This window comes from Mobula hypostoma, chromosome 16 (assembly GCF_963921235.1).
Source record: "Mobula hypostoma chromosome 16, sMobHyp1.1, whole genome shotgun sequence".
NCBI lineage: Eukaryota > Metazoa > Chordata > Chondrichthyes > Myliobatiformes > Myliobatidae > Mobula > Mobula hypostoma.
In genome coordinates this window covers 18,517,582-18,535,568 of record NC_086112.1, presented here as the reverse complement: position 1 = coordinate 18,535,568, position 17,987 = coordinate 18,517,582, and the positions used below count along the sequence as shown (strand labels likewise).

Genomic DNA, 17,987 nt, shown 5'->3' with positions numbered 1-17,987 from the left:
AAGCAAAGTAATTTACTGAAGAGGCTGGCCAATAAATAGAGTAAGGTTGCAGAGCTGCAAAAGAAGTGACCCATATTCACAATAAATGCCATTTTACAAACGTTTTCACCACAAGAAGAAAAGGAAAGACAATTATAGCTTCACTTTTTTTGAGGAATTAAAAAATACATCAGAGAGCATTTTCAAATCAGGGCATACCTAAAAAATGTTTCTTACTGAGGAGTAATCATCATCATGTGCCATGTTGTATGACATAGACAGTCATGATCTTGACCATGATTATTCTTGGCAAATTTTTCTACAGAAGTGGTTTGGCATGCCTTCTTCTGGGCAGTGTCTTTACAAGATGGGTGAACACAACCATTATTAATATTCTTCAAAGATTGTCTGCCTGGTGTCAGTGGTCGCATTACCAGGATTTGTGATATGCATCAGCTGCTCATATAACCATCAACTACCTGCTGCCATGACTTCACATGACCCTGTTCAGGGGCTCAACGGGTGCTACACCTTACCCAAGGGTGACCTGCAGCCTAGCAGAGGGAAGGAGCAACTTACACCTCCTTTGGTAGAGACGTATCTCCACTGGGCCACCCGGGAGGAGTAATTAGCAAATGTGACAGTGAACATTTAGCATGCATTGATAAAAGAAGCAAGCATGAATTTATAAAGGTAACTTGAGAGAGATTTTGTTTAAGTAAAAGGGAGGGTAGATGAGGGAAAAGAGTTGATGTGATATAAATAGACTTCCAAAAGATACTTGAATAGGTATTACATACTTGGCTTATGATTAAGACTTGAAGGCAATAGAACAAAAGAAGCTGTTACCAAATAGATAGAAAATTGGATAAGCAGAATGTGATGGTGAACGTTTTTTAAACTGGAGGAATAGAGTTCCCGTGGTGTGGACAAATACCAGTTTCTCTATTGGCAAACAACACAAAATGTGGAGCCATAACAAACAGTGAGGAGAAATAATAATCAATTTCATGGAAATATGGGCTGGCTGGTAGAGTGGATGAGTAGTGGATGAAATTTAATCCAGAGCATTTGACTTTGTTTGGAAGAAGGAGGTATAAAGGTTAAAGAGAGAGAGAGAGATCTATGGGTCGATATGGATAAGGATCTATGGATATATACGTATAGTTCACTGAAAGGGCAGGGGAGTGGAACTGTTCCTACATACAGCCAGTACAGACCTCACAAGGCAAATAGCCTCCTTTCCTGCTCAAAGGTTCAAAAAAAGGTTCATTTACTGTCAAAGTATACAACTCTGAAATTCTTCTTCACCAGATAGCACAAAACCAAGAAAACAAAACACGATTGTCAGCCCGATACTCACCCCCCCCTCCTGCCGTGCTCCACTCTCATCATTCCCAACCTCCTTTGCTCCTGTCAGATGTGCAAGCTCCCTCTCTGCTCCACGTTGACAACTATAACACAGTAGAAAAGTCTTAGGCGCCTTAGTGGTACAGTATACATGTGCCTAAGGTTTCTGCCCCGTTCTGTACCTGCCATTCCTTCAACACGGAACAGTCCCCAATTTCATATGGTCATCGAAATCTTTACTGTTTCCTTTAATTTCTTGTCTGTTTTCGTATTCCTTTCAGAAAATCTAATCTTCTTCTTCGCCTCCACCCCTGCTGTAACCATTCTCCGTTTCTGTCAGTAAAAGGATTAGAAATTGAATTAGGTCCTTGCACTTAAGGCTTTGCACTCAGCTAAGCTTAAATAAAGACATGTATTTCTGGTGGCCGCCTCCAGCCATCGCAATGATTAAATAAAAGGAATCTAAAACTCTGTCAAATCTGTATGTTCTGAGGCACTGCAAAATAAAAGCAACAGGCACCTGATTAGCATATTGAAGAGACCTACCTCCCTTTCATCGGGCTCCTAAATTTTGCTCAGTCTTTTTCACTGCAAGCACATCACAGCCACCACTGGATGCAGGAAATACTTTTGTTTCATACTTTTAAGTAACTAAAGGGAGTCCAAGTTTCCTCTCAAGTGATACAAGTCCCAAAGTGGTCTTCAGATAAAATGTAGTAATGACAGGGGCATTATGTATGCAGACATCCCACCCTGCAAAAACTCATTTCAGGGAGGTAGCACCATCAATTTGTGGGAGACTCCTGGAACTTCCGGGAGAGGTGGGATGTCTACAATAGCTATGTCTCCTTAGCAGCTAGCCAGCTAGTTTAAATAACGTTAGCTATGCTAATGAATGAATGACAGCTGTTAAACTCACCTCAACGTGTCTTTTACAGTCTTAACCCACCATGGGCAATAGAAAAGTCAATGTTGCAAACAGTGCAGCGAGAAACACTGTCATTATTTTTGACCCCTATTAGGCAGGGGTACACTTTAGGGTAGTCTGGGGTGATGTATGTTTTATATTTTCTTTTTTTTGGAACACTCTGCCATGGCACGCTCTCGCTCGCTCTCTGTCTTTCTCTCTCTCTCTCTCTCTCTCTCTCTCGCTCGCGCACTCTCGCTTGCTTTCTCTCGCTCTCTTGCTCACACTCTCTCTCTCGTGGTCACTCCCGCGCTCTCTCTTGCTTTCTCTCTCTCTCTCACTCACTCGCTGTCAAAAAAATTGATTTCCGTGATATTGTAAGTAATTTGCGGGCATCAGGGAGCCACTATCAATATGCGGGGAAACCCCCGGAACTCCCGGGAGAGGTGGAATGTCTGTGTATGCAGATCTTATATCATTCAGTTGCGATTGACGTTGTGCCCTATTTTCATATGATATATGTATTTGATATTTCTGTATATGTATTTGATATTTCTGTCTAAAGGCAAAATGTAGAGCTGTTTGTAAGAATGGACAGCAGCTGGGAGTGTTCCCTGCAGTACAGGTGATGGGCATTGCAGAAGTGAGGCACTCAAACTCATCTTATCTCCCTTACACGTCTCTGAGAAGCTGCAGTTACAGCACAGCAAATCTAAACAGGAAGTTCTCATTGTGAAAAAGTGATCAACAATCAAAGCCATTCCACTGAACAGGAAGCTGCAAAGATTCAGTAAAATGGAATGGTTCAGGCTGACTTATCTTCAAAGAAAAAGTCATAGAGGAATCGTATGGTCAACAGTAAGGCATACATGAGTTTGAAAAATGAAGACATACTCTCAGACACTACTTTTCATACCTGTTTAAGGATTTTGGAAAGTGCTTTTCAGCTAACTAATTGCTTTTTGATGTTTATCTACATAAGAGGAAACGAGGTTAATTTTCATTTTGAGGATAACTAAAGCACAAAAGTATGTAGGCTGGATGATTATTAGGGCCAATAAAACTAAAGATACCCATGACAAATATTAAATGTACAGGGTGGAGGTGAAGAAAAAGATTAGAATTTCTGCAAGGAATACGAAACAGACAAGAAATTAAAGGAAACAGTAAAGATTTCAATGACTATATGTAATTGGGGACTGTTCCGTGTTGAAGGAATGGCAGGTACAGAACGGGGCAGAAACCTTAGGCACATGTATACTGTACCACTAGGGCGCCTAAGACTTTTCTACAGTGTTATAGTTGTCAACGTGGAGCAGAGAGGGAGCTTGTGCATCTGACAGAAGCAGTTGGGAATGCTGAGGGCGGAGTGCTGTGGGAGAGGTGGCAGAGAAGTAGTGCCAGGGGCGGGGGGGAGTGGTAGTGCCCAGGGTACAGACGCACCCAGCGCTGAGACATCAGGCTAGGTCATTTGATTCCAAACAGTTGGTTTATTGATCATTACAGAATGTCTCTCCCCTCTCCCTTCCCCTTTTCCCAACCATGATTCCCCTCACCCTGCCCCTTCCCACTCTGTCCACAGCAGGGTCCCAGATCAGAATCAGGTTTATCATCGTTCACATATTTCGTGAAATTTGCTTTTATTTTTGCGGCAGCAGTACAGTGCAAAACTTAAAATTACTGCAGTACTGTGCGAAAGTCTTAGGCAACTAAGCTATATAAATTAGGGGTCGCCAACCCGCCGATCGCGATCGACCGGTCAATCTTTGAGACTTTCCCAGTAGATCCCAAAGAAAAATCAAAAATAAATACACAAATACTGTTGTAATGTGAGCATTATAAAAATAAGTAATACTAATTAGGATAATGGTAATATAGCAATATTTTCGCTACAAAGCTGTTTGTAAAGAGAGATTGTTTCTGGGTTGCGGGGGTTTAGTTCCGTTCTTTCTGCCCTGTGCACATGTGTATAGCACCCCGCCATGCACTGCGTTTTCAGCGTGGCCCGTGCTGCATCAAAGTGACCAGTTAGATTAGGTAACAGTACAGACTGTCACAAACATCAATATACAGCAGTGTCCCCAACCTCCGGGCCGCGAAGCATGCAGGGGTGCAGCGGTAGTCGGGATGCACACAGCACACCTTTAAGAAAAAAGCCGAAGTAAACAAGCTAATTGATTAGGTGAATGTCGACTCAGATCAGAGGCGACGCAGTTGGCAATTGCTCGTGATATCCTGATAGCATAGCGGAAGCTCCACGAAAGAAGGCGAAAACATACAAATTCCATCCAGAATGGGAAGAGGAATTTCTATTTACCTTGGTGAAAGACAAGTGTGTATGTATGTTGTGCCACCAAACACAAGCACTGACTGAAAGGGGGAATCTGGAGCAGCACCGCAACACCAACCGCCAGGAATTTAAAGACACCTACCCCCCAAAGAGCACAATTTGTGTCTGGGAAGTTGAGGAGCTGAAATCGGGGTTGAAGGCCCAGCAATCGTTTTTCACAAAACATGCTGCTCAAAATAAGGCTGCTATTGAAGCATTATTTCGTGTAAGTCACCTTTTGGCTAAACACAAGAAGCCTTTTACAGATGGCGATCTATTCAAGGAAGCAATGGTCATTATCGCAGAGACTTTTTAATGACTTTAAAAACAAAAACGACATCACAACTGCAATACATAATATACTGCTTGGCCCTGCAACAGTGACAAGGAGGGTAGAGTCACCGTCAGAGGACGTGGATCAACAAGTGTTAAAGGACTTGCCACTCTGTGAATATTTTTCACTGCAGTTCGATGAATCCCTGGATGTAATGCAAACAGCTCAGCATGTTGTATTTGTCAGAATGGCTTTCCAGGATTTTACAACAAAGGAGGACTTCCTCACTCTTTTGCAATGAAAGGAAAGAACGAGAGGTGAGGATATTTACAATGAGTTTAAAAAAATATGTCCGTGAAAATGACATCCCCATTCATAAACTGGTGGCAATTACTACTGATGGGGCCCCAGCAATGTGCGGTGTGCGCATTGGTTTTATAGCACTAAAAGTCAGTACCTACTTCGGGTCAACTTATCTATGTGAAATTGCATTTTCACAGATGAAAATGATTAAATCTAAGTACAGGAGCTGACTTACTGATAGACACCTCACTAGGGTTGCCAACTTTCTCACTCCCAAATAAGGGACAAAAGTAGCAGTCAACTCCCGGGCGTTTGTGTTTACCCCGAAAAGATTACAATGACCATGAAGCCTTGCGCGGGCACCTGTGTGCGCATGCGCATACGTGCCTTTTTTTTACCCCACGAATTGGTTTTGGCTTAATTTTCATTATTTCTACTTTATATAGGCTGTGTATTTGTCATCTCATTCCTGCTTTTACTATATGTTAGTGTTATTTTAGGTTTTATGTGTTATTTGGTATGATTTGGTAGGTTTTTTTTGGGTCTGGGAACACTCAGAATTTTTTCCATTTAAATTAACGGTAATTGCTTCTTCGGCGTAAAGCATTTCGGCACGAAAGGTTTCATAGGAATGCCTTACCTTAGCGGGGGAAATACGGGACAGTTGGCAACTCTATACCTCACAGACTGTCCCAGACTGGCTGTCTGTAGTTATGAGCCAAATTTTAGGGAACTAGCGGAAAGTATTCAGCCCCAGTCATCACACTGAGTGCAACAGTCAATTTTTATTCATTTATTTTTCGTGTTGAAATAAAATTAAATAATGAAACTTAGAGTTAAAGGTGTGAAGTATTGTAATATTCTTAAAGAAAGACAGCTATGGCCTGTTTGATATGCTAGTTACAGTGTTTTCTTGTTTGAATTAATTTGAAAGTTTGACAAAAGTATTTTGTGTAATTCAAATACAATTTGCCCAAATAAAAGGCCTCAAATTGGAAGTACAATCTGAGCTGTTTTTTCTCTAAACGATTTAGTAGGTAGATCTTGCCTTTCACTGAGGTCGAGGTAGGGGATCTTGGGCTTAAAAAGGTTGGTGACCAGTACTGTATATATATGTGCCTAAAACTTTTGTACAATACTGTGTAATAAATGTTTAAATTATCTGGCAATTTTTTATACTGGCAAAAATGAAACTGCAAGTTAAGTTAGGGTGCCACAATAGCGTAATGGTTAGCACAATGGTTTACAGTGCCAGTGACTTGAGTTCAATTCCTATCAGTGTCTGTAAGGAATTCATACGTTCTCCCCATGACCGCATGGGTTTCACCCGGCAGCTCTGGGTTCCTACCACATTCCAAAGGAGTGCAGGCTTGGGTTAGTAAATTGTGGGCATGTTTTCAGTGCAGTCTTGACACAGTTACACAGTTTTGCAAAGCTACCCAATTTACACCCTGTCCACTAAAATTAAGTTAATCCTCCCAATCAAAGCAAGAGTAACGTGAATAGCACTTAATTGTGACCTGCACAATATGTTTGTGATCTCAAGAGCCAAAGCACGGATGGAGTTCCACTCCAACACTGGAATCTGCAGTCATCCAAAGGCAGAGGAAAGCTGATTATAAAAGGAGGAATGGGAATAGCTCAATTGAGATTAAAACAGAATATTGTATGACCATACCTATGGAAAATAGAGCTCAATTTTAATTGATGGAAAAGACCATCATTACCTTAAGTCAGTGGTCCCCAACCTCCGGGCCGCAGACTGATACATTGCTGTAAAGAATGCAGTGGTGCAGTGGTAGTCGGAATGCAATCGCCTCTGCTCTGGGCCGACATTTGTGTGCCGGGCAGCACCTAATTAATTAGCTTGTTTATTTTGGCTTTTTTCTTAAAGATGTGCTGGGTGCGTTCCGACTACCGCTGCACCGCTGCATTCTTCGCGGCAATGTATCGGTCCGCGGCCCGGAGGTTGGGGACCACTGCCTTCAGTCATAGGGTGGCGTGGTAGTGTATTGACTAACATAGCATTTTACAGCACCAGCGATTAGGATTCAATTCCTGCCACAGTCTCTACGTTTGTATGTTTTCCCCGTGACCGCGTGGGTTTCCTCCGGTGGCTCTGGTTTCCTCCCACATCCCAAAGGTGTACGGGTTAGGGTTAGCAAGCTGTGGGCATGTTATGTTGCTTCTGGAAGGAAGGCCCCTCCACCACATCCTCAGACTGTGTTTAGTTGTTGACGCAAGAAACACATTTCACTCTATGTTCCAATGTACATGTGACAAAGCTAACTTCAGAGAAAAAGATCTTAATACTTGAAGTCCATCATGACAGTCCCAAAGTATCACTGAAAATGTATTTGGACCAACGATCTTAAGCTGCTTTATTAAAAACTTCCCTTCTGACATAAATCGGGCAGTTTTTTGCCAATTATTCTGGATTCAGCTCCACCTAACATCTCTTCCACAAAGTAGTGGCTGCAGTCAATGATAGCAGTATCTTCATGATATCTTCATAAAGGCTGGGCCATGCTTCTGCCACATAGAGTCATGAGGGCCCAGGTCACCGGGTCGAAGGTCCATACAAGTCTGGAAGTCGAGGCCTGTGATCGGCCAGCCCTGGGGTCCTTGGCGAAGTCCAGAGTTGGAGGCCTGATGGCTGCGAGTCTGAAGTCAGGGCCTTGGGTCAGGAGGTCTGAAGGCAGCCTTCCTGGGGTTGGAGGTCTGACTGCTTGTGTGAGTGGGTGGATAGGTGGGAGGGTGGGCAAGGGCCTTGTTTTGTTTTGTTGTTCTTGCTGCTTGTATAATTCTGCTGAACATCGTCGACATGCTATGTTGGCGCCAGAATACATGGCCACTTTGCAAACTGCCCCCAGCACACCCTTAGGTTGTGTTAGTTTTTAGTGCAAATGACACATTTCATTGTATGTTTTGATGTATGTGATAAGTAAATCTGAATCTGAATCGGAAATAACATATTTGACGTGAACGAGCCAAAATGCGTCCCCTGACCTTAACTTTAGCATAATCCAGTCTCCCACCATCAAAAAACAAGAAGTCACAGTTAACATTCCTGAAGTCACATTCCTGAATGTTTCACTTGTCGTGGAGTCTACTGCTTTTCAAAAAGCAAATTGCAAAGTTTCTATGGACTTTGTGTACAAAAGCACTTCATATTTTTACTCTTGAATGGCTGAAGTTTGTGCCGTTCTGATTCTGCTTTCCCCCATCAGAGGAATGGGCTATCAGTAGACACACTATCAACTCTCTTTATTAGTTTAAGAATCTTGAGTAGGTTTCCCTTCAACCATAATAAAACATATGGAAATGTGTGTTTCTTTTTCTGTCTGTTTCATGATTTACCTCAGAATCTTCTCCGTTGCACCTCATATTATCTTTCCAATTAAGATTGGGGCAGTTAAGAAACTCTTAACTGTAAAGTATAGGGGGTGTCGTCAGAGCTGGATTTGTTTTTAATACCCAGAGTGGTAAGCTTGAAGAACACACTACCAGGGTGGTGGTAGAGGTAGATGCATTGGGTCATCTGAGAAACTCTAAGATAGGTACAAGGACGATAGAAAAATGGAAGGCTATGTAGGATGGAAGGGTTAGATTGATTTTAGAGTAGCTTAAAAGGTTGGTACAACATCATGCATTGTTCTATGTTCAAAATTCTTTGAAATGGCAGGTTAAAACTATTAAAAAACCCTTTTCTATTGATTGTTTCCACTATACTGGGGTAGCAACCCCACACATTAACCTAAAAGCTAGAACTTTTAGTTGAAAATTTGAACTAACCAAACTAACGATCCAGGAGCAGAATGTGACACATATCTGGCGATGAGATTCAGCAATTATTCAGACAGACCCAGATGCATAATGCTTAATACTTTCTAGCATCGATGGCTTTGTAAAATTGAAAAGGCTGTGATATTAATGTCTGTCAGTTTTAGATGCATTTGCACTTTATTATGTTTAAAGTCATTACAGTTGCGGGGACCCTAACCTAATGCTAAGGACTTCAATTCAGTGCAAGGAGAATCAAGCAGAGTTTTATGTATTTACCATTAAATGCAGCCCAGCTACCTAATCAAATATAAACAAGGCAAAACGGATTGGACAAATCTGAAAACTACTAATATAACTAATATATAGCCCTGCCTTTTAAATATGCAGCAAAACCCCAAGGGTTTCACCATCAGAACAAGATAAAGTTGTACTTTAACTTCATGTAATCTTATTAGTTCCACCCTGCTCCTATGCTAAATGAATGAGGATGAAATTGGTATTTTTAAATGGTTTATATTAAATTCTGTGATCCTTATTTTTATAACTGCCTATGTTTATGTACTGAGAGCAGTGGAGTGCTGTTATCTAGAGAATAAGCTCAAAGTTCCTTGAGAATTGCTACCCGACTAGTTCACAAAGCCCTTAAATCTCAATGTGCTCACTAAACTGTTGTAGCCTGTGGTGGGTGCTGAGGTAGATTACCTCAATTAGGACAACAGTTAGCTTGTTATGGCTGACTTCAGCAGTTGAACATTGGGATATTGGGTAGGCGTAAAAACCCAGTGATTCCCAACAGCCAGACAATGATTCCTTTTGGGCAGATTGAGGGCAAGGCCTGGTAGATGTCCGTCACACACTAAAATCTATTTTGTTGTACCCAGAAACGGGTAAAAGTGTTTTGCCTTCAATCACTATGTTAGTCGCATCCATCGTCAAGGACCCCACCATCCAGGCCAAGCCCTTTCCTCGAGATCGCCATCAACAGGAGGTACAGGAGCGTGAGATCCCACAGCACCAGGTTCAGGAACAGTTATTACCCCTCAACCATCAGGCTCTTGAACCAGCATGGATAATTTCACTCACCTCAGCAGCAAGTGATTCCACAACCTATGGATTCACCTTTCAAAGACTCTATAACTCATGTTCCTAATAATATTGTTTATTTGTTGAACATTGACTTCTCAAACTTCCGCTAATGCCCCACCTCCCCCTCGTACCCCATCCGTTAGTTATTTATTTTTATACACACATTATTTTTCTCCCTCTGTCCCTCTCACTATACCCCTTGCCCATCCTCTGGGTTTCCCCCCCTCCTCCTTTTCCTTCTCCCTGGGCCTCCTGTCCCATGATCCTCTCATATCCCTTTTGCCAATCACCTGTCCAGCTCTTGGCTCCATCCCTCCCCATCCTGTCTTCTCCTATCATTTTGGATCTCCCCCTCCCCCTCCCACTTTCAAATCTATTACTAGCTCTTCCTTCAGTTAGTTCTGACGAAGGGTCTCGGCCCGAAACATCAACTGTACCTTCCTAGAGATGCTGCCTGGCCTGCTGCGTTCACCAGCAACTTTGATGAATATTGTTTGTTTGTTTGCTTATTTATTCTTTTTTCATTTTTTTATGTGCATATTATGTTGTCTTTTGCACAATTTTTGTCCATCTTTGTGTGCAGCTTTTCATTGATTCTGCTGTATTTCTTCGGATTTACTGAAAATGCCCACAAGAAAATGAATCTCAGGGCAGTATATGGTGCCATATACTTACATTGATAATAAATTTACTTTGAACTTTGAACAAAATTAGCATGGGGTGGACAATTTAAGCACTTTTCAGCTATCCCTTACAACATGTAAAATTCATGCTAATGGTTACTACATTGATCTCATATCACTCTCTGACATCTCCTTAGCAAGGCAGCAAGTAATTTTTTAAAAAGGATTGCTTAATTTCAATTTCATGCTACACAGAATATACAATTTCCAGCACAGACTGTATGTATGGTGGTCCTAACCCTTCACTGATTTTCCAGCAGAAAGGCAGAATCATTTTCATTGTATTAAATCTGAATTGCTGTCAGAAAATATTAACTTTCAATTAGTTTGATATCATCAGGAAATATTGAATTGTGACTTCATGGTCTGGTTGGACTGAGAGTAACAGCTACCTATGCCTCCTCGGAACAGGCATCAATTTGCAAATTCTAGTTTTTACTCTGAATGAATATTTATGTTTATTAATGTATTAAATAATTAAACACTTCATTTGTCATTGTTTCACATTAACATGCCCAATGTTCCTCTGTGTCAAAAGGAAGATAGCCTCAGAAAATGGCAGGGTTATCTAATTAGACACCCAGTGGCCACTTTATTAGGTATGCCTGTACACCTCGTTAATGGAAATATCTAATCAGCTAATCAAGTGGCAGCATCTTAATGCATAAAAGCATGCCAACATGGTCAAGAGATTCAGTTGTAGTTCAAGCCAAGCATCAGAATGAGAAAGAAATGCAATCTAAGTGACTTTGACCATGGAATGGTTGTTGGTGCCAGACAGGGTGGTTTGAGTATCCCAGAAACAGCTGATCTCCTGGATTTTTCACACACAACAGTCTGTAGAGTTTACAGAGAATGGTGCAAAAAAACAAACAAAAATCCATTGAGTGGTAGTTCTATGGGTGAAAATGCCTTGTTAATGAGAGAGGTCAGAGGAGAATGACAAGAAGGCGACTGTAGCTAAAACAACCAGTGGTGTGCAGAAAGCATCTCTGAATGCACAACACATAAAACTTTCCACTGCAGCAGAAGGACATACAGGAGGAGATGACGACGCAACGCAGCGCGCAGCGGCCACTCCGGAATGAATATCTGTTATATGTCAAGTAGGATGCCGTGCACAATCCTGATTTGATGGAGATGGACGTGAGAAGCACGGAGGAACATCTGCTGAAACTTCTGAAATGCCTGTTTTGCTGCTGCCGCTAATGTGCAATCCAGAATTTCCGGAGGGGAAGGCCCCGAATCCTCGGCTTTGCCTGTTGCTTGGTGGCTGGGGCCGGAGTTGAAGCGCTCGGCAGGGATGGCGCTCGGTGTCGGAGGGCTGGTCAGAGGCTCGAAGTTTTCAGATGGACTCAGAGTCGGCTGTGGTTGGGTGCTTCCAGGATGCTGCATCGGCAAGTTTGCGGCACTGGAGGTTCATGGCAGGGAGAGTTTTTCTTTCTTCTACCGTCTGTGTGAGATGATGGGGCTTTCGGGACTTTGAGACTTTTTTTTACTGTGCCCATGGTCTGCTCTTCATCAAATTACAGTATTGCTTTGCACTGTTGTAACTATATGTTATAACTATGTGGTTTTTGTCAGTTTTAGTCTTGGTCTGTCATGTGTTTCTGTGATATCATACTGGAGGAACATTGTATCATTTCTTAATGCATGCATTACTAAATGACAGTAAACGAGGACTGAGTGTCCTCATAATCTAATCTAATCTAATAAAGTGGCCACTGAGTGTATGCTGTTAATGGCATGAGCTTTTTTTATTCGCTACTTGAACTCTTTTTCATGTAACTATTTCCCGTCGCCTTCATATTCTGTTGGATTATCATATCAATTCATTTGCAAGATTTATTGACCTTCTTAGATTAAAGATGTTTTACTGTAAAAAGGCTGATTGGGATACTATTTGTCAAATGTGTTCAGGAACGCTTCCTTAATCATTACGCAGAAGTCCCAACGAGAGAGAGTGCTATACTAAGGCAGTTTCCAAGCTAGGAGCTCTTCTCCAACAAGTCTCCAGGCAATATTCACTTAGATAATTTTTATGGTAAAAGTACATATAGAAAAGGCCATTTTATGGGAGGTAAGGGTTTATATTTTAAATCCTGGGGGAAGAGGTTGCCAAGATTTCATTTGTATTTTTTTCCCAATGGATGAATACACTATGCAAATTGAAACTTCTCCATTGTATTAAATCTAATTACTTGTTGATGCTGTACACTTAAAGCAAACTGAAAATTTTAAATTATAACATAATAATTCTTAATGTATGTTACAATGTAGTCCCACCAATGAATGTTTCACTTGCAAACGTATGAAAATTACGATCCAATCATTGAAGGCAAAACACAAAGGGCAGCATGGTTGCATTGGGTTAGCATGTGCCTTATAATACAGGCAACCCAGGTTCAAGTCCCACCACTGCCAGTAAAGTTGTACATTCTCCCCATGACGGCGTGGGTTTATTCCAGGTTAGATTAGATTATGAGGACATGCAGTCCTCTTTTATTGTCATTTAGTAATGCATGCATTAAGAAATGATACAATATTCCTCTGGTGTGATATCACAGAAACACTGGACAGACCAAGACTGAAAAACTGACAAAAAAACACATAATTATAACATGTAGTTACAACAGTGAAAGCAATACCATAACTTGATGAAGAACAGGCCTTGGGCACGGTAAAAAAAGTTCAAATTCTCTCGAAAGTCCCAACATCTCACGCAGACGGTAGAAGGAAGAAAACTCTCCCTGCCATGCCCGACCACAGTCCAACTCTGAGTCGTCCGAAAACTTTGAGCTTCCAACCAGCCGTCCGACACCGAGCACCATCTCTGCCAAACGCTTCGACCCCAGTCCCGGCCGCCAGCAGCAGGATTTGGGGCCTTCCCACCGGAGATTCTCAATCGCACAGTAGCAACGGCAGCAAACCGGGTATTTCAGAAGTTTCTCCAGATGTTCCTCCGTGCTTCTCGTGGCTGTCTCCATCAAATCAGAATTGTGCACGGCCCCTATTTAACAAATACGATATCATTTCACTGGAGAGGCTGCGCATGTTGCGTCGCGCCGCCATCTTCTCCTCCTGCTTTGGTTTCCTCCCACAGTCCAAAGACATACAAGTGGGTATGTTAATTGGTTATCATAAATTGTTCTGTGATTAGGCTAGGATTAAATCAGGGGATTGTTAGGTGCCATGGCTTGAAGGGCAAGAAAGGCCTCTTTCATGTTGTATCTCTAAATAAATAAATGTTGCATTGAAGCATCTATACTTTATCTGGACCTAGATATCCCATTCCATAACGATGCTTGGTGATTGGGCAGGGCTTGTTCAGGAGCTGGAATTAATAAGTTACTCTCTTTAACATGCTGCATAGCTCACAAATTTATTGGGAGTAAGCTTTCCCCCAATATTCCAAACAATGGCCATAGCAACTGAACTTTCTGCCATCCTTAATCATGGGATTATCTGTGATGTGTAATATAAAGAACAGTACATGAAAATTGGAGCTTAAATCAAAATGTGTTTCAAAATTAAAATTACTCTGAGGAAAATATTAGATATTGACAGGCTGCTAGAAGAAAGACCAGGTTAATATTAGATTGGAACTTTTCGTCAAGCCAGAAAACCTATGTATCGTTTCTTGAATCAGCTGAACTTTGTCTTACATATATAAAATAAATTATTGGCTTTGGGTAGTCGGTTTATTTTCATGTGTACTGTATTAGCATTTGGCCTGGGCCACAAGGTATGTGTTCATGTATTCATTGGAAATAATTTTGAGAATGTCCCATTGAGATGGAAATTACATTGAGGTAGTGATGTGAAATAGGCCAGCAACTCTCTATCATTGTTTTCCGCACCTTATTATGAAGTCAAAATAACCCTCAATATACATCCCATTTTACCAAGACTATAACCAGTTGTCATCACAATTCATAGGTACTAGCAACAGTTACGTCATTTATTAACACACACAAAGGAATTCAGCAGGTCAGGTAGCATCTGCGGAGAGAAATAGATTCAATGTTTCAGGCTGACACCCTTCATCAGGACTGGAAGCAAAGGGGAAAGAAGTCAGAATAATGGGAGAAGAGGAAGGAGTACAAGCTGGAAGGTGTTAGATAAAGCCAGATGAGGGGTTGTGGGGGGGCGGCGGTTTGGAAATGAAGTTAGAACCTGGGAGGTGATAGGTGGAAAATGTAAAGGGATGAAGAAGAAGGAATCTGATAGGAGAGGTGAGTGAACCATATAGTTAGTCATTTATTAAACAACGTTTTTCACTTCGAAATCATAGGCACATCTAGTAGCTCGCAAAAATATGATTTCACTGAAGTGTACTTATTTGGGAACAATCAAGAATTTGAGAGTATATAATTCCATACTAAAAGTCTTTAAGTATATTTCGACACCCTGTGGTCTTGCTGTAGCTCTGTTGCTCATCCTCCTACCAAATGGGATCAGGCATTTACATCTGTTTTTTATAATCCTCACGTAGTTTCTCTAAGCTATCATCCAGTTCTGTCATTCAATAAATGTATAAATAAATTATAATAAAGCTAATGGTAGGTTTATCAATTGAATGTCCCACTTCCCGTTCCTCATATTTTCATTCATATGCTATTTACTGTAGTAACTGAGAGCAACACACACAAAATGCTGCAGGAACTCAGCAAGTCTGACTGTTTATTTCTCTCCATAGATGCTGTCCGACCTGCTGAGACCCTCCAGCATTTTGTGTGTGTTGCTCTAGGTTTCCAGCATCTGTGGAATCTCTTGTGTTTACTATTTTGTAACTGGCTAATTTTTTTTTTACTTATTCTCTGTATTCTTCTCTCTTATTTTAGGTTTCATCCCACCGCCACTTATTTTTGGAGCGGCAATTGACTCCACTTGTCTGGTGTGGTCAGAAACTTGCAATAAAAGTGGAGCATGTGCTTTATATGATAATGATTCTTACAGATATCTCTACGTCAGTATTGCTATAGGTATGAAGACTATTGCCTTTATACTGTACACAACCACTTGGCATTACATAAAAAGCCATTCCAAGAAGTACGTTCAAGGAGATGAAGACTCACTGGGCCGAATGACCACTTCAGATCTCTTTGCGTCAACGTTAACATTAGATGCAGCCACAGGGGATTCAAACAAATCATCTGGAAGGACAACATTAATTTACCATTTGGGAGAGAATGAGATGTGTGAAAACATTGAGTCTGTACTTTAACATTTGTGTGGACTGACTTCAGCATTGTGAAGATATATAGTTTTGTAGGGAAAAACATTTTGAAACATCTATTTTAATGTTTTTATGCATCAAGAGGATACAGTAAAAGGCAACTGGCCTTATAAAAGATTTCTTTTTAAATCTCCCTCTGGTTTAAATTACAGCAATAGATATTTTGTGTTTCTGAATGGTTAACAATATAAGTGAACAAAATGGGATGTGCGAGTACGAAGAACTAGCAGATCCAAACCAGGAGCAGTATGACTCTTGTGGTCAGTCATTTAACAATATGTTCTATTTAAATAGCTTTTATGCTTATTTTGCATTTTGGGCAGAGATATAACAAATGGCAGCATAAAATGCTGTCCTGTGACCTGCAAAGTATGCAAACATGAAATGTTTCAACAAGAGTAAGATCTGATTCTGGCCCGAGTTTATCCTATTTAACCCAATGCTTCAAAGCTTGAACTTCAGAATGCCTCTTGACCACAGAACCACATTAACAAACAATATAAACTTATGATTATTTATTTTTTTGCCTCTGCTGGCCAAAGTTTATCAAGCATCAGATTTATACTCACATGTATATTTGCAATACTGTATTAGCATTTCATATTGCTTGTAACGCGATTGAAATGGAACGAACGGTTTATTCTTTTATTTTAAAGCCGATACTCTCAATTACTCGAACTATCAAAAGCTGACCATTGTTTTGCAATATCTCGTACTGTTACGAAGGTGGTGCTGCTATGTAGCTAGAGTCATGAATACCAAACGGTGCCTCGGGTCATTTATGAAGTACATAAAACAAAGCCTGATGCTCCATGACACATCAATTATTTATTGTTAAAGCAAATTTTATTTTCTTACTGGAATGATAGAAAGAGACTAAGTAACTAGACAGAGACTATGCCAATTGAATGAATACATACATATTGATTTACATTAAATACAGTAGCAGCTTTGAGGTGTGAGCAGTAACACTGGCAAGTAAAGCGATTAGTTTTTTTCTCCCCCAGGTGCTCCCCATCCATTACCAAATACCGAGCAAGATGGCATCATGATGCTAAAGCCCAAAAAAAATTGCTTAGCAACATCTTAAGGTTGTCATCTCACATCATAATTAAAGCAAGTTACTTTATCAACTGTGTGACATAACAGAAGATTAAAGACAGCACTGACAGAGCCGTTTGAATCTTTGTGCTTGCATAGCTACACCAGCTACCCCTCCTGTTAGAATTCACACTCACGTTGCTGATTTTGCCCTCACTATTTCTGGTGCCAGTGTGCCAACTATAAATCGAGTTACATGGTTTGCACCCAGTATGAATCTACAACATGGTTCAGTGACCACAGTTAATTTTGCAAAGGTTGTGACAATGACAAAGCCACACCTGTATTGTTCATGCCTTCTTTAACAGTAAATTTTAATACCCCGACTTTTTCTACAGCAGGAATATTAAGAATATCAGTGTATATTATATTGAAACCAATTTCTTTGTATTATTTATATCATGCTTTATACCATAGAATCTTAAGAGAAAAAATGCATTGACTTTTGTAAAATTACTAACTGATTCTGGTGTCATTTCATTTGCGTATGGTAGTGCAATCACACAGGTTGAGTATGGTGTTGTGTGTTGGTGGGCCCTCGGGTTGCTGTAGGGACAATCCAGGATTCACATATTCTGCCACTAATGGAGAAAGTCTGTGATAACTTTGTTTAACAGGGGTGGGGGGGGGATGGGGAGGCTGATGCATGGGCAGCCTGCATACGATCCCTGACAGATGGGGATCAGGGTCCAGTGGGTGTAGTATGCAAGGAGACTGGGGGTTTTACTGCTGCAGACTTTCTCCTCCTTCACAGCTGTTGTGATATGTCATCATCTACCGCCACCTCCACCGTTGGATCACTCTTTTTCTAGAACCACCCCCTTGACCTTACTGCCATGGGCGATCCTAAGCTCCAGGCGGCATTGTTCTTGGAATCTCAGGGACTCAGGAGCCTCTCCGCCACGACAAGGTGCCGAGCCTCGGAGAAGGGATAACATATACTTTGTAGT

The 17,987-nt window shown here is 41.1% G+C and overlaps 1 protein-coding gene across 1 annotated transcript in view; it reads left to right on the top strand.

Annotated features, from left to right (window-relative positions):
- Window positions 1-17,498, top strand: part of LOC134357260 (solute carrier organic anion transporter family member 3A1-like) — a 315,218-nt gene extending 297,720 nt beyond the window's left edge. Inside the window, exon 10 of the mRNA XM_063068602.1 lies at window positions 15,542-17,498. Coding sequence (XP_062924672.1) covers window positions 15,542-15,924 — 383 coding nt within the window. The 3' untranslated portion in view covers window positions 15,925-17,498. The remainder of the gene's footprint in view (window positions 1-15,541) is intronic.
- Window positions 17,499-17,987: the final 489 nt, after the last annotated feature.